We start from the raw sequence: 22,806 nt of genomic DNA, 5'->3' as shown, positions 1-22,806 counted from the left end.
GGTGCTCAGACGTGTTAGGGGAGGAGAGAGTTCTGTGGCCAAAGAAATTGAGGAATTGTGGTTTAAAAATGTAGATTTATTTGTTGCAGGACTTCTCAGAGCCTTTAATATGCTAATGTACATGGGCATCCTACAAAAAGGAGTTTCTCAGATTTTCCCTCCAAACTTTTGAGCACAAAGCTTTCTGGGGGTGGCCCGGAGAAAACTATGGAAGGTATGGCCGACCAGGAGATGGGGCGTCTGCAGAAAGTGTAACTTACTAGCTTTAATAAGTTATGTTGAGTGTGTCATGCTAGACATGTTTTGAAGCTTTGTAGAAATCCCCATAGTGCACAGCCAAGGGACCTCTGGAAATGTCGGTGAGAAATAGTGCAAGAAGGTGCGTGTGCTGTTCAGAAAGTAAAGCCTCCCTCATTTGCCAGGGTCTTTGCATAAGAGCTGACTGCCCGTGTGCCTGCCCAAGGTTCATAAGCTTGAAGAATCAGTTAACTCGGTACTTGAGAAACTTTAGTATTTGAATCAGAAATAGGACATACGTACCTTAATGTGGTTTGGGAGTTTGGAAACTACATCATGTTTGATAAGTGCTGTTTTATTTTCAACAAATATTTGTGCTCAGATATTTGCATCTTAAAGCTTAAGGGCTTAGAAGCTTAATTGTATCATTTTCTTTTTTGAGGAGAAAAAAATGCACCCTTGCGTGTGAAAAGGGAGGTATGCAGAGGTGATGGCTTTGGAACTCTAACGGTGACGACCTTTTCTCATCCCTGTCCACCTGTGCAACTGCGGCCTCTGCCCGTCCTTGCTCTGTTTTGCAGAGGCAGTGCTGGGGGTCTGAAGGGTCTCCTCCGCAGCTGCTCTCCTCACACCTCCAGCCTGGCTTTGTCCTAGAAGGAGGAGATGAGGAGATGCCAGTGAGAGGTTCTGGGCAACTGTGTCTCTAAATAATCACTGTGGAAAACGTTGAGCATTAGTTTTTCAGAAATGAGAACAGATCATAACTAATCTTCAGTTATAATTATGGCCTGTGCACTTGTGCATTTTCAAGCACCGATCTCTTTCTTCTCTATGATTTGTTTTTATTTTTTGCCTGTTTTTTCTGTGTCACTTTCAACTTCGCCTTCCATTCCCGCGCGAGCAGCCTCCTCGTTCCTGGCGAGCTCACCCACCACGGAGGAGACGGGGCCGGGTGTTGGGAGCCGTACTGTGAAAAGTTGCTAATGTATCAATGCAAACTAATCATATGTACTTCAAGCTCTTACTTCATTTTTATAATTTTGTTTGTTGTTGTTTTGTTTTGTTTTGTTTACCTTTACAGTGAGTGTTGAAAAGATAGACCTGAAGGGATTATCACACAAAAAAAATGAAAGAAATGTTGAATGTTCCTTTGAGGTAAGATGCTAAGTTTTTTTTTCCTTTTCTCCTCTAAGGGATAGGAAGGAAACATTTACCATGAAGTGGTACTTTTATGTCTCTAAATAAAAGACGAGTCTTTTGCAAAGCACTGTGCCACTGCTGCGGGAGACAGAAGTGGGGACTGGGCCCTGTGGGTGGACCGTCTCCACGGTGGGCTTGTTGGGCCTGGGGGGCTGCTCCCCCTGGACCTCAGCAGGCTCCACGAGGGGGAGGGGCTGGGCTCGGCCACAGCCTGGAGTGCGCAGTCCTGTTGTGTTCCTGTTCGCCGTGTGACCGAGGACAATGCTGGACTCCTCTGTGCCCCAGCACCTCCATTCAGTCGAACAGGATGGAGTTTGGGGGAGAATTAAATGTGACAGTTCATTCAAAGCACTCAGTACAGGGTCTGCATATAGTAAGTGGCTGCAAAGATGAGCTGTTGTTCTTCTGTGCCTCCTGGATGACAGAAACTCCTTGGTGTGTGTGGGGAACATTCTCTAGACTGACATGCTCAGCTGCTGGTGGCTGGTCACCAGAGTTGGCTAAAGTAGAGAACTGTGAAAATTGAGGCATACTGTTCATTAGAATCTCAGATCTACGATAACAGTGGCTTAAACAACATCGGAGTGTACAAGGAGTCGGCCCTGGGGCTGGAATGGCATCTGTGCTCCATAAAATACGTAGGGAGCCAGGTTCCCTCCAGCTGACTGCTTTGACATCTCTAGGAGGTGGCCCTTAGCCTCATGGTCCAAGATGGCAGCTAGGACTCCAGCCCTCACGTTTTCATTCCAAGCAACAGGACATGGGATGAAGAGGAGAGTGAAAGGTTACTTTTACCTCTTTTTCATGGAGCATTCTTAAAAACAGCCACTAGAGGGACTTCCCTGGCAGTCCTGTGGTTAGGGCTCCTCGCTTCCACTGCCAGGAGCGTGGGTTCGATCCCTGGTCGGGGAACTAAGATCCCAAATGCCACGAGGCGTGGCAAAAAAAAAAGCCACTAGACACTTCCACTTATGTCTTACTGGCCAGACTGAGTTTCCTGGTCCCGCTTAGTTGCGTGTGCGTGGCTGGCTGTGTCACCAGGGTTCTGCTACTACCCCATTGTTGTGCGAGGTTCTCCTTTGACCACATGCATCGTAGGAAACTGATTGATGAGGAGAATCTGCTTCCAGCTTTACTGGAGAGTGTTCTCAGGCATAGCAGCTTCTGGTTAGTGTCTAGTACTTACACTGTGGAGCTTACTAACCTTTCCAAGAGTGTAGCTACATCAGAATACTTCAGGTACTTTTAATACCACAAGGGTAAAACCCTCATTTGATTTGGGAAGTCCTGCATCGTGCAAATCACTTGTCACTCCATAGATGTACGGGAAAGGCTTCCCTTCGGTTTTGGAGGTTGTCAGAGCTTGCGACCAGCAGCCAAGTGTCAGCAACCAGAGAACCTCAGGACCCCAGCATCATCAAGGCCTGCTGGGGTTGGGGAGCCCAGCGAGGCCCTGAAACGCTGGGTGTGTTGGCTCCTCTCCTCTGCAGTCAGCCTCTGGCTGGCGGATATCGCCTGAGGGGCTGGTGGCGGGCGTGGTCCCCGTGCACAGGGCCTGCGTGTGTGGGAACTGCTGAGCGTCAAGCCCTTCAGGTCCCACTCACAGCCCTTCAGGTCCCACTCACAGCCCTTCAGGTCCCACTCACAGCCCTTCAGATCCCACTCACAGCCCTTCAGGTCCCACTCACAGCCCTTCAGATCCCACTCACAGCCCGTCTGATCAAACTGGGCTTGGACTCGGCCCCAGTCCACAGCCTCTCTGCAAAGAAATGAGCCTTGGCAGGGTAGACACTTGGCCTCTCGTGGCCTTTCCCCAGAGGAGGGCCTTGTGATCAGGGTGGGGAGGCGGCAGGCTGGCAGGATAGGGCGCCGTGAGTCTTCTGAAAGCAGAGCGGACAGCTGGGTTGAAGTTCAGTTTAAGACGCTTCGAACCCCAAATGGTTAAGCTGAATGAAGTGTTTTGGTACTTAAAGAAAAAGGTTTGGTTATCGGAAAAACTTGCTTTTCCTGATGCGATAACTGATAAAAGGATTCTTGTGTTTAGGAAAGTGATAATCCTTCACTAGCCAGCAGTCCGACTCATTTTCTTTTGGGATACTAACTTGATACGCCCTGAGGGATTTACTGCCCACACTACATTTGTTGATGGTAATTTGAGGCACAAAGGAAAGATACAAGGAAGATTTAAAAAAAACACAACCATCTTATTTATAAAGCACACGGTTCATTTGCGCAGCTTAAACTGTGTGCTTGTTCTCTGCAGGTGAGTTGCACTCTCCTACCCGTAAATAAGTGGCTGCTTGTAGGGTACGACTGTGTGATATGCGTGTGCTTAGGTTTGGGACTCCTGTCACACTCGAAAAGTGAAGCGCCTTGTAGTTACATAGCTTCGGGCGTTTAACCGCCATCTCTCTAGCTTGTCGTGGTCAGGACTACAGTTCTGTAAGAGAGAGAACCTGTGGACAGTGGGAGAACATCTTTCCATGTACCTTTAAACTTACAAACTTTCTGTCATCTTACATGACCACCCGGCAAAAGTAAGTCCCAGTAGCATTTTTCTGTTTTAGAAATCAACAAGACGAGGGGCTTCTCTGGTGGCGCAGTGGTTGAGAATCCGCCTGCCAATGCAGGGGACACGGGTTCGAGCCCTGGTCTGGGAAGATCCCACATTGCCGCGGAGCAACTGGGCCTGTGAGCCACAACTGCTGAGCCTTTGCGTCTGGAGCCTGTGCTCTGCAACAAGAGAGGCCACGACAGTGAGAGGCCCGCGCACCGCGATGAAGAGTGGTCCCCACTCGCCGCAACTAGAGAAAGCCTTCTCACAGAAACGAAGACCCAACACAGCCAAAAATAAATAAATAAATTTCAAAGAAAAAAATCAATAAGACGATTCTAAAATTTATATGGAGGGAATTCCCTGGTGGTCCAGTGGTTAGGACTCCGCGCTTTCACTGCCGAGGGCACGGGTTCAGTCCCTGGTCAGGGAGTTAAGATTCCTCAAGCCTCACAGCGCAGCCTGAGTAAATAAATAAATAGTAAATAAAATAAAATAAAGTTTATATGGAGAACACTATAGAGCAGTCCAAACAATTCTGAAACGAAGAAAACACTGGAAGACTCACGGTACCCGATTTCAGCACCTGTGTTAAAGGTGCTGCTGAGAGGGAGGAGACGCCGTGCCCCGGGGCAGTGGAGCCCTAGCTAGACTCACATGTAAAGCGCTCAGTTGGTTGTTTTGAAGACTTTAGGAGAATATCCTTGGTGGCGTTTTTAAAGATTAGACGGTTTTAAAATTTTCTAATTGACTTTCTTCTTTACACCTCTGATGCGATAGATTTCACATAACATAAAATGCATCCATTTAAACTGTTCAGTGGCTTTTTTTAATTTATTCAGAATTTTGTAACCATCACCACGATTTAAATTTAATACTTCCATCATCCCAGGAAGAAGCCCCATACCCATTAGCAGTCATTCCCCACTTCTCCTCCCCAAGTCCCTGGCAAATACTAACCTACTTTCTGCCTCAGTGGATTTGCCTGTGCTGAATATTTCACATAAATGGAATCATACAATATGTGATCCTTCGTGATTGGTTTCTTTCATGCAAATAATGTTTTCAAGGCTTCTCTATGTTATATCATGCATAAGTGCTTCCCTTTTTATGGCTGAGTGAAATTCCACCGTGTGGATGGACCACATTTAGTGCATCCACTCAGCAGTTAGTTGATGCACTTCTGGGTTGTTTCCACTTTTTGCCTCTTATGAGTAATGCTGCTGTGAACATTTACATACAAGTTTTTGTGTGGACAAGTGCTTCCATTTCTCTTGGATACACACCTGGGACTGGAATTACTGGGTTGCAGATATTTTCTTCCATTGGGTGGGAATTTTCTTCATTTTCTTGATGCTGTCCTTTGACACACAAAAGTTTTAAATTTTGATAAAGTCCAGTTTCCCTACTTCTTCTTTCATTCCTCGTGCTTTTGGTATTGTATTTAAGAAGTCGTTGCCTAAGCCAAGGTCGCAGAGATTCACTCCTGTGTTTTCTGCTAAGAATTGTATTGTTTGTGCTTTTGCATTTAGGTCTTTGATTCATTTTGAATTGATGTTTTGTGTATGGTGTGAGGTAGGGGTTCGAATGTGTCCTTTTGCATGTGGACGTCCTGTTGTCCAGCACCCTTTGTTTGTTTGTTTATTTTACAGTTTTTTTAACATCTTTATTGGACAGCACCATTTGTTGAAAAGACCATTCTTTCCCCCACTGAAGGGTCTTCACACCATTGCTGAGAATCCGTTGAGCGAAATTGTGAGGGGTTGTTTCTGGACTCTCAGTTCCATTCATCTCTCTTGTTGTTAGGCCAGCACTGCTCTGTCTTGAGTACTGTGGCTTTGACGTTGGAATTGGGAAGTGTGAGTCCTCTTAGGTTTGGTCTTCCTTTTCAGGATTGTCTTGGCTCTTCTGGGGATGCTGCATTTCCATGTGAATTTTAGGAGCAGCTTGTCAGTTTTGGTGCCAGCACTGGCAGCAACTCAGGCTCCCGCTGCCCGCGGCTCCTTGCAGGGTGGCCCTGGGGTCGGCTCGGGGCCTGGCGGTGGCGACTGCTCTATCCCGCGGGCCAGGCCACGTCTGCTTCGGGCTAAGGGCCCCGGACGCCACACCACCCTGGTCAACTGATTATTGACAAAGGTATAAAGGCATTTCAGTGAAGAAAAGACGGTCTTTTCAGCAAATGGTTCAGAAGCAGATAACCATATGCCAAAAAAAGGAACCTTCATCAAACCTCACCCTTTATATAGAAATTAACTCAAAACTGATCACAGACCTAAATGTACAACGTAAAACCATAAAACTTCTAGAAGAAAGCATAGGAGAAAAGTTTGTGACTTAAACAGGCGAAGATTTCTTAGGTAGGATACCAAAAACATGAGCCATAAAAGACAAAATGAATTAAACTTCATCAGAGTTTAAACTTGCTCTTTGACAGGCGCTGTGGAGAAAGTTAAGCCAAGCCACAGAACCGGGAGAAAAACATTTGCAAATTGCATGTTTGATAGAGGATTTGTATTCAAACTAGAAAAAGAACTCTCAAAACTCAATGGTGAGAAAATAACCCAATAAAAAAGTGAACATTTTACCAAGAAAGATATATGGATGGCAAATAGCACACGTGACAGATGTTCAGCACCGGGAGCCATTAGGAGAACACCGATTAAAGCCGCGGCGAGCTCATCCTGCACGCCCGTCACAGTGGCTGCAGTTGACAGCTGCCGGCAGGTGTGTGGAAGGACTGCCATGGGAGTGTAAGATGGTGAGATTACTTTGGAAGACAGTTTGGCAGTTTTTAAAAAGTCAAACATATCCCTAAAATCTGATTCATCGGTCCCGCTTCTAGGTCAATGACCAAAGGAAATGAAAGTACACGTTCGTACAAAGGTTTGTACACGAATGTTCATAACAGCTTTGTTTGTAACGCCCCAAATATCCATTATCAGGAGACTGGATGTACACTGTGGTATCGCAGCCACACAGTTCAGCGTTCAGAATAGAGGAGTGAATTACTGATACACTTGGCAGTGTGGGGGAAAGTGCGTAATCGTGCTGTGTGAAAGAAACCAGAAAAAAGGAGCATACACTGTATGCGTTTATTTATGTAAATTGAGAAAATGCAAAATAACTGCAGTGATAGAACGCAGATCAATAGCTTCCTGGGGAGGGACTGGTGGGTATGTTCATTATATAGATCGGAGTGATGGTGTCATGGGTGTATACGTACGTCCAAACTGGTCAGATTGTACACTTTAAGTATGTGCATTTCATTGTCAGTTATACTCAATAAAACCTTTAAAACATCACCTGAGGATTGGGACTTCCCTGGTGGCACAGTGGTTAAGAGTCTGCCTGCCAGGGCTTCCCTGGTGGCACAGTGGTTAGGAATCCGCCTGCCGATGCAGGGGACGCATGGTCCGGGAAGATCCCACATGTTGCAGAGAAACTAAGCCCATGCGCCACAACTACTGAGCCTGTGCTCTAGAGCCCACGGGCCACAACTACTGAGCCCGCGTGCCACAACTACTGAAGCCCACGTGCCTAGAGCCCATGCTCCGCAATAAGAGAAGCCACCACAATGAGAAGCCCGCGTGCCTGGAGCGCATGCTCCACAATAAGAGAAGCCACCACCATGAGAAGCCCGCATGCCACAACTTTTGAAGCCCACGTGCCTGGAGCCCGTGCTCCACAATAAGAGAAGCCACCACCATGAGAAGCCCGTGCACCGCAGTGAAGAGTAGCCCCCATTTGCCGCAAGTAGAGAAAAGCCCGCACACAGCAACGAAGACCCAATGCAGCCAAAGAAAGAAAGAAAGAAAGAAGTTTACCTGAGGATTAATTTTTGTCCACAGAGCCCTAAATAATTAGGATAAATTGTCCTTTAAATAGGTTGTCTTTTGAACATGGATATAAATAGCTATCGTGCTGTGGCCAGAACAATAAAGAACTTTATTAGGAGTCTTTGCCTTAACCACGGTGAGATGTACCCTCTACTGCTAACAGTATAGGAAGACTCGAGAAGCGGTTTCTTCTGAAAGCTTTCACTCATTCAAGGAGAAGTCAGCGACTTCCCCCTCCCCTTTTTCTCAGCTTTGTTTATCTCTACTTTTAGTTTTTATGTGTCATTGTTTTCCAGGAGACAAATGAAAGGTTGTTATTTTATAGGAAGATATAAGTAACAAATGGACTGCAAGCAGGAGTTTGAGTTTCCTGTTCTTTTTTTTCATGGAGTTGGTTTTGTTTTTGCTGAAGTTGTAATTACTAGTTACTGAGGAAAGCAAATACAGGAAGAAAATGACAGAATCTTTGAAAATACAAAAATTATTTTGTATCTGTGTACATGTGACATGTCCAAATTTTACCAGCTTTTCCAAATTCACTGTTGAATAACTAAAACTTCTTTAAAGTATACTTATTACACATGAAGGACAGGGTGGGAAAAAAACATCAGAAGATTACGCGAACACTTGAAACGCCTGTAGATGGGAGAGCTGTATTGACTTAAAAGGAACTGTGGAGCAATACTCATTAAAACACCCATTCTTTTTATGCCAGTCTTTGTTAAGAACCCAGACATTACATTTTATTTTAGTGCTGTATCTTTTCTTTAGAAGTTTTTCATCTTGAAACAGTCTTAACTGCTCTGAACATTTTATCACTATTAGCTAAGGATGAGTCTTGAAAACTATTTTTCTTTTCTTTAGTTGTTTTCATCAGCTCTCTGTGTGCAGAGAGTCCAGTAATTGTGCCTACACACCCGGAGGAGCAGGGAACTGTTTCTTGTGATAGTACACCTCATTGCTTGTATGATAATTAGCCTGACTGTGTGAACGTTGTTGCTACCCAAGCCGTGTGGTATATGCTTATTTAGTACCTTTCCTTTCCGATACTTTATTCTACCGGGAGTTAATTGTCTCTTGTTGTTTGTTTGTTGCTTGTGAACAAGTACTTAGAAAACAAAGTCACCCCTAAAGTTTTCCCTGGTTGTGTTCAAATGCATCCCGCATTCCATCGGTTTCGTCTCTGGAGCTACGGCCCTGCTCCGACCTGGACTCGGCCTGGTGCAGTCTCATGGCGGGGCCCCCGTACCATCACCCGCGGGGTCCCTTCCTCCCTCCTGGCTCTGATACCCTGTTCTCAGCTCTTAACTCATCTATTGCCTTGGGTTAGTTCTAGGTTTTAATAGCTGTTCTAGTAGCTTCTTAGAAAGGGTCCCGGGGAGGTACGTTTTCTGGCTTTCATGTTTGGCAGTGTCTTCATCCATCTGACCTGACATGTGACTGGGAATACAGTTCTAGAGCAGGCGTCATTTTTCCTTAGGAACTCGGAAGCACTTCTTATTTACTGTCTTGCAGTGTTGCTGTTGAGAAGCATGGATCTGCTCTGACTCCTGATCCAGTGTTGGCCCTGTTTTATAATTTCTAAAGGCTTTAGGATCTTCTCTTAGTCCCCAGCCTTTGCACATTTCTCAGAGCCAGGCTTGGGTGTAGGTTATCATCCACTGTGCTGAGATGCAAGTCAGCCCTTTTAACTTAAGTCCATTAATTTGAGTTCCTTTTCTGGAATCATTCCTTTTGATTTCCTCTGTCCTGTTTTTCTCAGTTTTCTTGTTTTGGAACTCCTGCTGTCTGCCTGTTGGACCTCAAGACTGGTCCTCTGTTTTATTTTTTTTCCCTCTATTTTCTTTCCCTTTGACTTTGATCTATCCTGTGGAAGATTCCCTCATCTTCCATCTCTTGAAGTGAACGTTTCACTTCTGCTGTCCTGTTTTTAACAACAGAGACCTCTGTTCCCTGGCGATTCTTTTTTTGTAGCATCCTGTTCTTGGCGATGCTGTCTGCTCTCAGTTCACTGAGAATCTCGTTGATAGTTTTTAGTTTTAAAAGCGAGTTTTGAGTGCATGGTCCGTGCCACCTCCAGGCTGCCTTGTTCTTTGTGACTGCTTTGCCTGTCCTTGTATTCGACTTCAGCGCTCCTCAGAGGTCTGGTGGCAGGTCTGGTGGCACTGGGTTGCTTGCTCACGTGAGGGCTGTGGCCTGAGCAGTGGCAGGGCCTTTGCCTGAGCTGCTGCCTGTGTGAGTGAAGAAGACGCTGCCCCTTCTCCAGAGGGTGCTGAGAGCTGAGACGGACAGTGGGTCAGAGGAGTTAGACTCTGAGTGTGAAGAAATCCTCAGTACCCTTATGTACTCTGTGCATACCGTGCTTTTCTTTTTTTGGCTGCGTTGGGTCTTTGTTGCGGTGCGTGGGCTTCTCATTGCGGTGGCTTCTCTTGTTGCAGAGCACAGGCTCTAGGCGTGTGGGCTCAGTAGTTGTGGCTCACGGGCTCTAGAGGGCAGGCTCAGTAGTTGTGGCGCACGGGCTTAGTTGCTCCACGGCGTGTGGGTCTTCCCAGAACAGGGTTCGAACCCGTGTCCCCTGCGTTGGCAGGCGGATTCTTAACCACTGTGCCACAGGGAAGTCCCCATGCTTTTTTGTGTATGTTTAAGATACATTAAAATCCATCTCAGCAGGTCTCAGTGGCTCTTTGAGCGACTATGGGTGGTAGAAAAACACTGTGGCGTCATTTGATTGGCAGTGTTTCTTCTTGGTGGTACATCAGCAGTGGGGTAGCTTATGATCGATGCTGTCTTGGACGTGGTAGATCACGTGTCTCTAGCACGTGGCACAGTGCGAGGCTGCTCTCCCGTGTCCATGCCCCTCCAGGGGCCCGCCCTCTCAGGGGACTGGGTCAGGCCAGCCTGCGTCAGGGGGTTTCCTCAGGGGACTGGGTCAGGCCAGCCTGCGTCACCTGCAGAGCAGAGTGCTGCTGAGGTCTGCTGGTTTCCAGTCCTTGCCCCTGGTTGGAGCAGCAAGTCCTTTTGGAAGTCAGAGAAAAACGTACCGGGAGCAGACAACCTAGAATGGTTGCGCCTATATAAAATATGTAATTGTCGGGGAAGCAGATTGTCTGTTTCAGCATAGAATGGTGTGTCCATGCCGTGCTCCCCATTTGGGTGTTGGACTTCACGCTTTAGTTGGGTTAGGGTGCGTTCGTGCCACGTGACATGCGGCATATTTTACTGAGAAAACCACGTCAGCTGTACTTTGGGTCCTACATGTAATGCTAGAAAGTTCTCACCTTTAATCCTGGATGTTACTGGTGTTTTATGTGCGGAGCAGCTCACTCTCCCCCAAACTTCCTTTTAGTGTTGTTAAAAGATTTAATTATTTTAGACAGAAAAAATGGCGTAGGTGCTTTGATTTTAGTGTAGGTAGATTTGGGATGGTACAGCACGTTCATTCAGAAATGCCAGCACTTGCCTTGATAAATTCTGGGAGGCATAGGGAATTCAGAGATGAAGAAGAGAGGTCCCTTTCCTTGATTGGCTTGTATTTTGTGGGGGCTTGAAAAACATACCTTAGTAATTGTTATGTGATGTGACAGCCACCAGAGCAGAGAGGAACTCACGTGAATTTCAACAGAGAGGAGAGACGGCCAGCGCTTCAGGCCCCGGAGACCGTCAGCAAACATGCTGGGCTGCTTCTCAGAAGATGAAGGCCAGCACGGGGTGGGAGGAGAGCATGAGAGTTGTTTGGTGTCTCCAGCCTGTTTTCTCTAAATCAGTGTAAATACAACGCTTTCCTATTGGTGATAAAATACACTCAGTCATTTTATTTCCCGACTTGAAATCCTCCAACGCTCCTTCTGGATTTTAGGGTAAACGTCCTTGTTCGTGGTTTAACCCTTCTTGTTATGGACCCTGCTTCCCTCCCATCTCATCCTGTCCCCTCTGTCCTTCTCGCGCCTTCTGAGTTCAGCTCACGCTTTCCTCGGTGCAGGAAAGCCCTCTGCCCCGGGGAACAGTCCATTTGTGGAGTCATGAACTAAAACTGCTGCTGTCGTAGGTGCAGGAAGGGAAAACAGACACACCGGGCTTTGTAGAACTTCCGGAAAGACGTTTCTGATGTTTTCTCCCCGAATTCTTACCCCGCCCCCTGCAATGGAGGATGTTCCCCGCTATTCTGGTACTGACTGCCCTGGCCTGTGTCACACACACCCCCCCCCCCCCCCCGCAGTTCTGTCAGATTCCTGAGGGCTGGGACCTGGCCTCCTCCCGTCAGCATGCCCCCAGCACTGAAATGTATGGAGTACTTACTGTTTGGATGGGCTCGTTTCTGGTAATTTCTTGATTCCACACCCACAGTTGCGTAGACTGACCTGAACGGAGGAGGTCCCCGTGAGGATGCTGTGCTCACACACATGCTTGCAGTCGGGGTCGTCAGGGACTTTCTGACGCTTTGAGGAGCAGCCTTAGACTCCACACTTGAGTGATAACACTGCTCTTTGAATAATTGCGCAAAACAGGAAGCTAAGCTTTAATGCACTTGAGTTACGTGAACATTCTTTCTGTAACAAGCCAAGGGGTATATAAACGCTCCAGGCAAGAGGCGCACTAGGGCTCGTCCCACTACTGCGCCTGTACCGGCCACGAATCCCTGGACAAGTGTGTTGGGAATTAAGTATGTGGCGTCTGTTTTTAAGGTTTGTTTGTTTATTTGTTTTTAAGGTCTTGTGGTCTGATTCTTCAGTAACATCAGTAACCAAATCTTCCTCTGAAGTGACTGAATTTATTTCAAAGGTAAGGTGATTTAAGGGCTCTTACAAAAATTAAAAGGGTCTCATTCCCCACGGTCCACTGGACTGCCAGGTAATTTCCGTGGTTGCAGCCTTCAGCGGGTGCAGTGAGTGCAGTGCCGGGGATTCGTGCTCCAACAGGGCGAGTGGCCCTCAGGGCCACGGTCCACATTCCTTCCGGTTGTGGAGAACGAGATGGGACAGAAAGATGTGAGTGTGAAGGTGCCCAAGGGGTGTTTTGTTACAGCTCAGCCGAAGCTGAGTGAGGGGCTCACGTGGCGGCAGTGGGCAGACAGGTCACCTTTTTCCACCTTATTCCGTTTACATATTGAATTTTCCTGTTTGTTTTTATTTTTTAAAGTTGAAATACAGATGATGTACAACCTGTTTGGCTTAAAATTGATTCAAAAACTACCATTTGAACAAGCTGCACTACTAAAGAATTACCTCTTTACCCCCATGTACACGTGTTATATACGTACACACCTGTGTGTCTAAAGTCCCCTGGCCTGGCCTGTGCCGGAGCAGTGAACCACTGTCTTTGCCGCAGTTGTTCAGCTGAAGTAGTCACCTTTGTTGTGTGGAATAACATAGCTGAAGTGTCTCCAAGGTGTGGCTTGCAATTTGATTATAAAATTAAGGCTATAATCCCGTAGGAGAGAATCGAGTGGATGGATCCTGTGTGAGAAGCCTGGGCAGAAGTTGTTTGCGTGTGCCTCTTACTCAGGCCTGCCATACGCTGAAGGACGCCCCAGTGCCGTGCTTTCTAGGATTGATTAGTGATCCTCCCCGGGGGTTCCCTGTTTCCTCTGCACCACTTAGAACACTGAATTTCCTCTCCTTTGTGCCTATCCTCTTGTCTTGTGAAAAAGCGCTTCTCTGGACTCCGCTGATGCCGGCCGACTTTGCCACCCTTTTGTCTGGGTGTTTGCAGTGGCTGATACTCACCTGGCTTTGGGTTCTCTGCCCTGCCTGGTCTCTGCCTTGCTGTCTGCCAGTAATTTTGGAAACTTCTTGTCCATTATCTCTTCAGATATTTCTCCTGCCCCACTCTCTCTTCTTCCGGGCCTTGAATCATGTGTACGTGACCCCGTCTTCAAGTTTACTTACGTTTCTCCTCAGCTCTGCCCAGGTTGCTGACGAGCTGAATTCTTCATCTCTAGTACCATGATTTTGGGGGTTTTTGTTCTTTTGTTTTCTGTAGCTTTTCCGTTTGATGACGTCTTTTAATAGAAAGTTTCCATCTCTCTGATGAAATTTCCCACTCGTTAATGCATGTTGTTCATTTTTTGAAACGAAGTCCTTTAGTATGTTCAGCATAGTTATTTTCAAGTCCTCGTGTGATAGTGCCAACATCTGGGTTATTTTCCAGTCTGGTTCCGATGATTATCTTGATGATAGATTGCCCCCTCTTTTTTATCTTATAATTTTTGACTGAACATGAGACGTCACATCTAGAAACCAGCCTGGAGACGGGCCTGCTGCTGCGTCTGTCGGGCCGGCGGTGGGGCTTCAGGTTGATGTCATCAGGAGCGGAGCTGGGTTTGGGTTTTGCTGTTGCACCACAGGCCTCAGGTTCCTCCAGGGAGGCCTGCTGGTCCCTTGAGCCTTGAGAGGAGCCTGGCGTGGTCTTGCTTCACCTGTGGCACAGAGGGGTCTCCCTGCTCCGCTGACTCCTCCCTCCCTGGGAGACTGCTGTCACCTGTTGCGTGGTGATGCATGCGTGGTGAGGGTGGAGCGGTTCCCCGTCCTGCTGGTGCAGCCTCAGCTCTAGCCACAGGGTCGTGGGGGGCCTTTCTCAGCATCCCTGCCCCTTCCTTCCCCAGCAGCAGCTGACTCGGCTCAGGAGGGCTTTCTTGCCCCTTCCTTGGGGCCAGAGGGGTTTTGTTTTCATCTTCCCTGAGAAGCAGGGTATCTCTGCCTGTGACCTGGTGCCGGGAGGACTTTCCCCTCCTCCTCCAGAGGCATGAAGGCATTTCAGCCCCCAGAAACGGGGGGTTTTGCTTGAGCTCTGGGAGCACGAGCAATCTCGTCCCTCCCCCAGCGGGTTACGGGCTTTTTGCTTTGGATTGAGAGCAGGCTCCAGGGAAAGGCATGGGGTTTCCAGCCTCACCCCCAGGGGCAGCTGCCTCACCCCTGTGCCACCTGTGCAGACTCTCTCCAGCCTCCCCGCCTGTGGAAGGGAGCTCGGGAATGAGGACACAGGCCCCCTGTGTCTGGGCTCCGGGCTGACTGCTGACTGACGCACACTCAGCCTGTGGGGATGTGTTCATCCCAGCCGATCTCTTCTACCTGCTTGTATGGCAGCCACCTCTCCCGCGGGCTCTGCCACGGCTGAGACAGTTCACGTGCCCTGTGTCCTCAGAGGGGCAGGTCCGTCTTGGAATTCGGTTCACCTGGTGGCCTTGCAGCTCAGCCCTCTGCTAGGCTCAAGAGCAGGCACAGCGGTGTGGGGTGTCGAGCTTCTTCTTGATGTTGTGGTGGGTCGTTGCTTCCTGCGTCCCAAGTGGACGCAGAAGCCCAGGTGGCTCCCAGAATCACAGCAGCAGGTGTCAGCAGCCAGGACCTGCCCAAGTGTTTCCCGCAGTGAGGAGTTCTGGTTCCGTAAGATGAATTGTGACATACTTCCCATGCCTTTTCGTCTTTCAGTTATCTCAGCTGTGTCCTGAAGAAAATTTGGAGAAATTCATTCCTTGCTTAGCTGGCCCAGATGCATTCTATGTAGAGCGAAACCACATGGATCTGGAAGCGGACCTGAGGTAATGCTCGTCACCCCACCCAAGGCCACGGCCAGCGGCCCCCCTGCGGCGCTGTGGCCGCCGATGGCCCTGTGCAGTGCGGGCCGCCGCCGATGGCCCTGTGCAGTGCGGGTGGGGCCTGACGTGAGCTGCCTATAGGCATCTGAGGGGCTCCTCAGGTGACATGCGGTCTGGATGGTTCAGGTCTCCTGTTTGCCTCTAGGGGTTTTCATCAGTTATGGAGAATTTGAAGGATTTTAATAATCTAGGCATGATTTTGAGAATATATAAGTGAAGGAATTTCAAAGTGTATGCCACCATTTAATATAATTTTGACAGTCTCAATGAAATAAAATCTGCTTCTGTCCTATAGTTGAAAGGATAAAATGAGGACCTAATAAAAAGTCTCTTGGGCCCGGTGGCTCTGGACCCTTGATGACGTCCTGGCGCGTTGGTCTTGTACGTGCGCACAGAGGGCCCCGGGGACTGGGGCCAACATCAGAGTGCCACACAGCAGCTGTGACGGCCCCAGCTGTGCTCATGGCCCGGGTCGTGGGCCCTGAGAGACTCAATTCATACAGCGTAGTACAGTGTAAATAAGGAAAAGGGGCACCAGGAAACAGTATGAATCATACCAAGAATGAAACTGAATAAAGCAGGAAGAATATAGGTTAAGGCACTTCTGTTTAGTTTTTCTCTGCTATATATATCTCTTAATTGAAAGTTAAAATTTCTCTGCCAGTTACTTTTTGGTAACACGTTTTGATGCTGATAAAACCACTCTGTTTCATTTCTAGGTATTTGGCTTCATTACCTTCTCACATATTAAAAAATGACCATGTTAAGAAATTTTTCAGCACTTCATCTCCCACCCAACAGCTTCAAAGTCCAGGTGAGTTTGTAAAACATAATTCAATAAAAGTAGAAACATTTTTATGGTCTGTAAATAAATTATATCTATTTTAACTTGTAGGTCCTGGCAACCCTTCCCTGTCTAAAGTCGGTACCATGATGGGCGTGTCTGGAAGGTGAGACTTCTACCATGTAACCAACACATTTCCAGTCAGCCTTGTTGCAGAGCTAGCTTTTCATTTTGTGTAAATAGTTGTTTCTAGAGTTAAGTCACTCTTGATCTTAGTCTTGAATAAAAATATTGAGAGAAGAATTGGATAGAGATAATCCACTTTTTGATTTCTTAAAAAAAAAAAAAAGTGGTTCTCAGAGCCCCTGGAATTAAAATTCCCAAAGACCCTTATTGCAAATGCCAGTTTCTGGGCCCTGCACATTCTAGGAAACCAAAATTTCTGAGAATCTTCATTTTTACAAGCTCCTGGGGAGTGATTAAGCCCACGAAGGGCCAGAGTCGCTGCTCTGGAGGCCCCTCTGCCAGCACAGGGCCCGACAGTGATGGTGGCAGTGCACGGGTGACAGACAGACTGCACATCTGGACTGACAGCCAGCATTAAGATGGGCTAGCATCACAGACGGTGTGTGCACGCGTGCGCGCGCACACACACACACACGGTTCTGTGAGCTCTAGTCAGGTAATGAGGTCTTTGAAGGTGCTGACTTTCTTCACCCTCTGCCTGGAGTGTGTAAACATGTAATATGTCAGTTTGCAGTTTAGTGTGGAAGGGGCAGGGACAGAGGGTGATGCTTTGGTCCTTCAGCTTTCTAGAATTTACTTTTCAAAAAAAAAATTTAGTTTGAACATTAAAGATTTTGGAGTTTTAATATATGATTATCAGTATCATCCTGTGATAGAAGCAACAGAAAGAAACTAGTCAGCAAAGCCACAAGTCTGGTGGTGACACACAGACGTGTACATATACATAACATGTACACACGTACAAGCGCAGCATCTAGATGGGTACATACACGTCCGTGCACGCACATGTCCACGCCTTCAGACGTTCACCCCAGGGTGGTGGTGGCTGTAGCTCTGGCGCCAGCAGTGGACGTGGCTGCAGATGCAGTCCAGGCTGTAGGAGCTGGTCCTCGGTGGAGGCCGTGGTCTTTTGAAAACTACCTGTCTGCTGTCCTCGCAGGCCTGTGTGCGGAGTGGCCGGCATCCCGTCGTCTCAGGGCGGCACCCAGCATCACGTGCAGCACTCGGCCAGCACGTCCGCCTTGCCCCACTGCTCGCATGCGGGGGGTGCAGGCTCAGCTCTGGCCTACCGGACCCCGATGGACAGCTCGCCCGCTATCTTGATGCCTTCCAGCCTGCAGGCCCCGCAGACCCAGGAGCAAAATGGGATTTTAGACTGGCTTCGGAAACTGCGTTTGCACAAGTACTACCCCGTCTTTAAACAGCTCACGATGGAGAAGGTACGTTGGTTACTAGCAGGCAGCAAGAACGTGCTTGTTGTCTCAGGTCACCCGTCAATTTCTTTGGACCTCATTCCTAGAGGAACTGAGTTGGGTTTCTGCAGCGTGTGTGTCGTGGAGGTCATACCACCTGGTCCTTAACACCTGCAGATGCGTGTCCCCGCAAGTCCTGTGAGCTTGCTGGAGGGGCCGTGGATTTGAATTTGGAGGCGACCTGCAGCTGAAGCAAAAACTGGATCACAGTTGTCTGTAAACAGCTTTCTTAGGATAGTTTGGGGTCTTCCCAAACGAGACACTCACTGTCTGTGACTGAGGGCTATGTCTCCAGCAGCCCTTCAGTGGGTAGAGGTAGTGAATTGTGGGCCCCGCGTCCCCCTTTCTTAGACGCCCCTCAGCGTAGCCTTTTACAAGAGCCCAGTGCAAAAGGGTTGTCTGATGACCTGCCTTCATGTAGGCTCTTAGAGCTAAAGGAATAGATGAATTTTATGTCTTTCAAGAAATCCTACATAGCAGTTATCTTTTACAATACAGTTTTGACAAGGAGCATTTTTTCACTGTTAAAAAAATTCTGAAATTTCTTAAGTTTCAGTGTCAATGGTAAAAGTAAATTGGACCTGTGTGTGATGTTTGAACTCTGAGCTCCCCCTGCTGGATAAAGTGACTTGGTGCCTTTTATCTCTGCAAACGTTTCGTTTGTCCAAAAATCTGCAATTGAAGAATCTAGAAATCAAGCTTTTACTGCTAATAAAAAATACATTTTAAGTACATTTTCAATACTCTCAGTTTAGGTTTCACAAGTCTTAAAAACAACAGATTTTACTAACCTTGGTCATGATCAGTTTAAAAAGTTTTAGCGTAATGTATGAGTTGAAAAGGCTAAGATCACAAATCATGTTATGGACCGTTGTGAGAACCAAGTATCATCTTTTTTCTTAGTATGAGGCCAGTGAGTTAGGGCGCCGTTCAGTTTGGATGGCATCTACTTTTCTGGATCATTGGCTACCCAACAAAGTTGCTGTTGTCCCTAAAATGACCATGATCTCAAGAAAAAAGAGCCACTAAAGAAGACTGCTCCTGTCGCTGGCGGGAGAGCCCCGGGAGGGGAGACACTTCCACCAGCTGCATCTCTGCAGCAGTTGAGACGCAGACACTGTTTCAGTCTCCTGCCCGCATAGCACGGACCTTCCAGGTGCCCAGTCTTCACCCACCTGTCACTCGCACGCCTGTGCTGAAGGCTCAGTGGGCACAGCCCGTGACCCTCAGACGCACAATGAGCGTCTTATATTTTGGACCCTGGACACCAAGTCATTTAGCAAGTAAATGTTTGACAGCGATCCCCAGTCTTTTATTATCTACTTAAGTTTGATCTGTTTACATATCCTAGAGGTAGAATACATTTATGAAATTAAACTCCAAGTTCTTTGTCTTCAGAATCCTAATTAATTCTCACACTTTGTAATTTGTTTCTTCTGTGGAAGTTTCTGAGCCTTACGGAAGAAGATCTAAATAAATTTGAATCCCTCACCATGGGAGCAAAGAAGAAGCTCAAGACTCAGCTGGAGTTGGAGAAGTGAGTGTGAGATTGTTTACAGAATGTGTCTTCATTTTAGTTTCTAACATGCGGAACAGACGCTAGGACTTATTACTGCTGATTGCTTATCAAACCTTAATTAATGCTCTTAAGATTCTACAAATGTGGCTTTGGTTTGCTAGGAAGGACCCTTTAGAGTGAATCTGAGAAGTCAGAATGCATTATCTTCCACCCTGGAGATTATTTTGGCAGAAATCAGCCTTCTTAAGTAGAGACTGAAACACGGAGAGGCCCTGCATTAAGTAGAGACTGAAACACGGAGAGGCTCTGCATTAAGCAGAGACTGAAACACGGAGAGGCTCTGCAGCAGAACTGAACGCTCGCTTGTTGCTGTGCTTTCCTGTCGCACAGGGAGAAGTCAGAGAAACGGTGCCTGAACCCCTCGGCCCCTCCCCCAGTCAGCAGCAGCGGAGTGGCCCGCGTTCCCCCCACCAGCCACGTGGGGCCTGTGCAGCCGGTGCGAAGCAGCCATGCTGCAGGTGGGTGGGGCCGGGCGCGCCTGGACCTGGGACCCTTCGGAGGAGGGCCAGGCCACAGGTCACGCCCCTTTTCCCTTTCTGTTTTCTAGTGCTTAGAGTTACTTTTCATTATTTTAGTTTATTTTATTTTTAAATTAATTAATTTAACTTTTGGCTGCGTTGGGTCTTTGTTGCTGTGCGTGGGCTTTCTCTAGTTGCGGCGAGTGGGGGCCACTCTTCATTGTGGTGTGCAGGCTTCTCATTGCAGTGGCTTCTCTTGTTGCAGAGCATGGGCTCTAGGTTCGTGGGCTCAGTAGTTGGGGCGCACGGGCTTAGTTGCTCCACGGTATGTGGGATCTTAGTTCCCTGACCAGGGCTTGAACCCGTGTCCCCTGCATTGGCAGGTGGATTCTTGACCACTGAGCCACCACGGAAGTCCCAAAATTGGGACTTTGCTGTTTCCATTTTCTCATACTTAAGAGTTACTTTTCATTATTTTAGCTTTTATAGTTTATGCGACAGGAAAATAGAAGGGACGTTTGTGTTAGAAGCTGGAGACTGGTGACTCGCCTGAAGTGGTTTGGGCAAAAGCATTAGACCCAGAAACTGCTCTGGTGAAAGGGAGAGAGTAGGAAGTATGCAAAATAGATGACAGCCTCGCCCCCCCTCCCCCCCCCCCCCCGCCCCACCACGGCAGGTGTGGAGGCGGCTTCAGGCCGTTGCCCTGCAGGTCCATCCTGAAGTCCCTGATGCCGCGCCACCAGCCTTCCTCCTCTTCTCCCTGCCGTCCTCTCCTCGGCAGGAGGGGGAGGGTCACGGTAACAGCTGTTCTGCTGTTTTCCTCATGCACTAGAAATATCAAGAGTGACAGTAAACCAGGAAGAAAAAATGTCAGTGCATCTTTTCAGTGCTTATTTGACTGAAAAGGTCTTATGTCCCCGGTCCTCAGAAAACGGAGGTGTCTGTTTGTGGAGTGTGGCTGTTGTAGCACCCGGTGGTTTGGGGGTCCTTTTCCTGTCCTGCAGCGTCTGCTTGGGGAGGCTGAGAGCACGGCCACGTGTGCGTCCGCCGCCTGGCGAGCTTGTGAGCCTCAGCCCTGTATGAATAGGGACAGGATAGAAAATGAGCCCGATAGGCATGCATGCGGGTGGGAGAGGGCGCGGTCGGCGCCGGCTGACACAGCCCCCGTCGGCATCCCGTGGCTCGCGGACCTTGGTGCCACCTCCGGGCTGTCACCTGTGCCTTCTCCGCAGCACTGCGGGTGGAGGTGGCGCAGCCCCCGCACCAGACGGCCCGGGAAGGCAGCTCCTCTGAATGTTCCAGCTCCTCGCCCAGCCCGATGGGCGTGCAGGCCCGGGAAGAGAGCTCGGACAGCGCGGAGGAGAACGACAGACGTAAGCACGCCCCGTGTGGCTCGCGCTGTGCTGCCCCGCCCTGGTCTGCGGAAGCTGTGCTGACGCTGTTTCCACCTCTCTAGGTGTGGAGATCCACTTGGAGGGCTCTGACAAGGAGAAGCCTGTGATGCTGCTGAACCATTTCACTTCAAGTTCCGCCAGGCCCACAGCCCAGGTCCTCCCCGTGCAGAACGAAGCAGGCTCCAATCCGTCAGGCCACCACCCGCTGCCCCCGCAGATGATGACGGCGGCCTCGCACATCGCGCCCATCCGGATGCTGAACTCCGTGCACAAGGCGGAGAGGGGGGGCGCGGACATGAAGCTCCTCTCGTCCTCTGTGCACTCGCTGCTGTCTCTCGAGGAGCGCAGTAAAGTCTCTGGACCAAGAAGCGGCATCAAAGTGGACAAGAACTTTGGCAGCACCATGATGGACATGCTACCCGCGTCCACCCCCCATCAGCCCATGCAGGTCCTTTCTGGACTCAACGACAGCAGCTCTGTGTCGCCCACCGTCTCCTTTGGTCCCCGCACCAAAGTCGTCCACGCGTCCGCCCTCGACAGGGTGATGAAGCCGGCACAGCAGCCGGCCCTGGTGGTGGAGACCAGCACTGCTGCCGCAGGGACGTCCAGCACCGTCTTCCATGTGGCTCGGCCACCCATCAAACTTCTGGTGTCTTCATCTGTCCCTGCAGACTCTGCCGTGTCTGGGCAAACGTCCTGTTCCGGCAACGTGCAAATAAGCGTGCCCCCTGCCATAATAAACCCTCGGACTGCTCTGTACACAGCCAACACCAAAGCTGCCTTCTCTGCGATGAGCAGTGTGCCCGTGGGCCCCCTGCAGGGCAGCTTCTGCGCAAACAGCAACACTGCCTCTGCCGGTAGCCACCCTGCCACGTCCTTTGCGAACATGGCCACCGTGCCCAGCTGCCCCGCCCCCAGCTCCAGCCCCGCACTCTCCTCGGTCCCCGAAAGCAGCTTCTATAGCAGCAGTGGCGGCGGCGGCGGCGGTGGCGGCTCCCCCGGAAACCTCCCCGCCTCGGCCCAGAACCACCACCACCACCACCACCATCAGCAGCAGCCGGCGCCCCAGCAGCCCGCGCCTGCCCCGCCCCCCGGCTGCGTCGTGTGCACGTCCTGCGGCTGCAGCGGGAGCTGCGGCTCGAGCGGCCTAACTGTCAGCTACGCCAACTACTTCCAGCACCCGTTCTCGGGGCCGTCCGTCTTCCCCTTCCCGTTCCTGCCGTTCAGTCCCATGTGCGGCAGTGGCTACGTGGGCGCCCAGCAGTACGGCGGCGGCGCCTTCCCGGTCGTGCACTCGCCCTACAGCAGCGGCGTGGGCCCCGAGCCCGTGCTGGGCGGCCAGTCGGCCTTCACCGTCCCGCCCGTGCAGAACTTCATGGGGGCGGCGGGCGTCTACCAGGCCCAGGGCTTGGTGGGTAGTAGCAACGGCTCCAGTCACAAAAAGAGCGGGAATCTGTCGTGTTACAACTGTGGGGCCACCGGTCACCGCGCTCAGGACTGCAAGCAGCCGTCCATGGACTTCAACCGGCAAGGTAAAGGCCCCCGAGGTGGAGAGCTCCAGACAGGAGCGTCCTTTCTGTGAAAGTAATAGTCAACTTCCTTTTTTTTTTTAAAGCAAGCAAGAAGTGGTTTTTCAAATGCTCTCTGAAAAAGCACGAAACTCTTGATGGGCTG

General features: G+C 49.3%; 1 protein-coding gene across 2 annotated transcripts in view; it reads left to right on the top strand.

The window, feature by feature from the left end:
- The window catches only part of ZCCHC14 (zinc finger CCHC-type containing 14), a 58,055-nt gene that overhangs the window by 31,391 nt on the left and 3,858 nt on the right, over positions 1 to 22,806 (top strand). Inside the window, exons 3-12 of one of the 2 annotated variants that reach the window (XM_030849126.2) lie at positions 1,319 to 1,392; positions 12,535 to 12,606; positions 15,252 to 15,361; positions 16,138 to 16,232; positions 16,314 to 16,368; positions 17,389 to 17,668; positions 19,147 to 19,238; positions 19,611 to 19,738; positions 20,971 to 21,111; positions 21,195 to 22,664. In XM_030849126.2, coding sequence (XP_030704986.2) covers positions 1,319 to 1,392; positions 12,535 to 12,606; positions 15,252 to 15,361; positions 16,138 to 16,232; positions 16,314 to 16,368; positions 17,389 to 17,668; positions 19,147 to 19,238; positions 19,611 to 19,738; positions 20,971 to 21,111; positions 21,195 to 22,664 — 2,517 coding nt within the window. The remainder of the gene's footprint in view (positions 1 to 1,318; positions 1,393 to 12,534; positions 12,607 to 15,251; positions 15,362 to 16,137; positions 16,233 to 16,313; positions 16,369 to 17,388; positions 17,669 to 19,146; positions 19,239 to 19,610; positions 19,739 to 20,970; positions 21,112 to 21,194; positions 22,665 to 22,806) is intronic. The other variant, XM_060288494.1, reaches the window with a different exon arrangement.

This window comes from Globicephala melas, chromosome 19, assembly GCF_963455315.2.
Source record: "Globicephala melas chromosome 19, mGloMel1.2, whole genome shotgun sequence".
Classification (NCBI taxonomy): domain Eukaryota; kingdom Metazoa; phylum Chordata; class Mammalia; order Artiodactyla; family Delphinidae; genus Globicephala; species Globicephala melas.
This window is presented reverse-complemented; position numbering and strand designations above follow the sequence as displayed.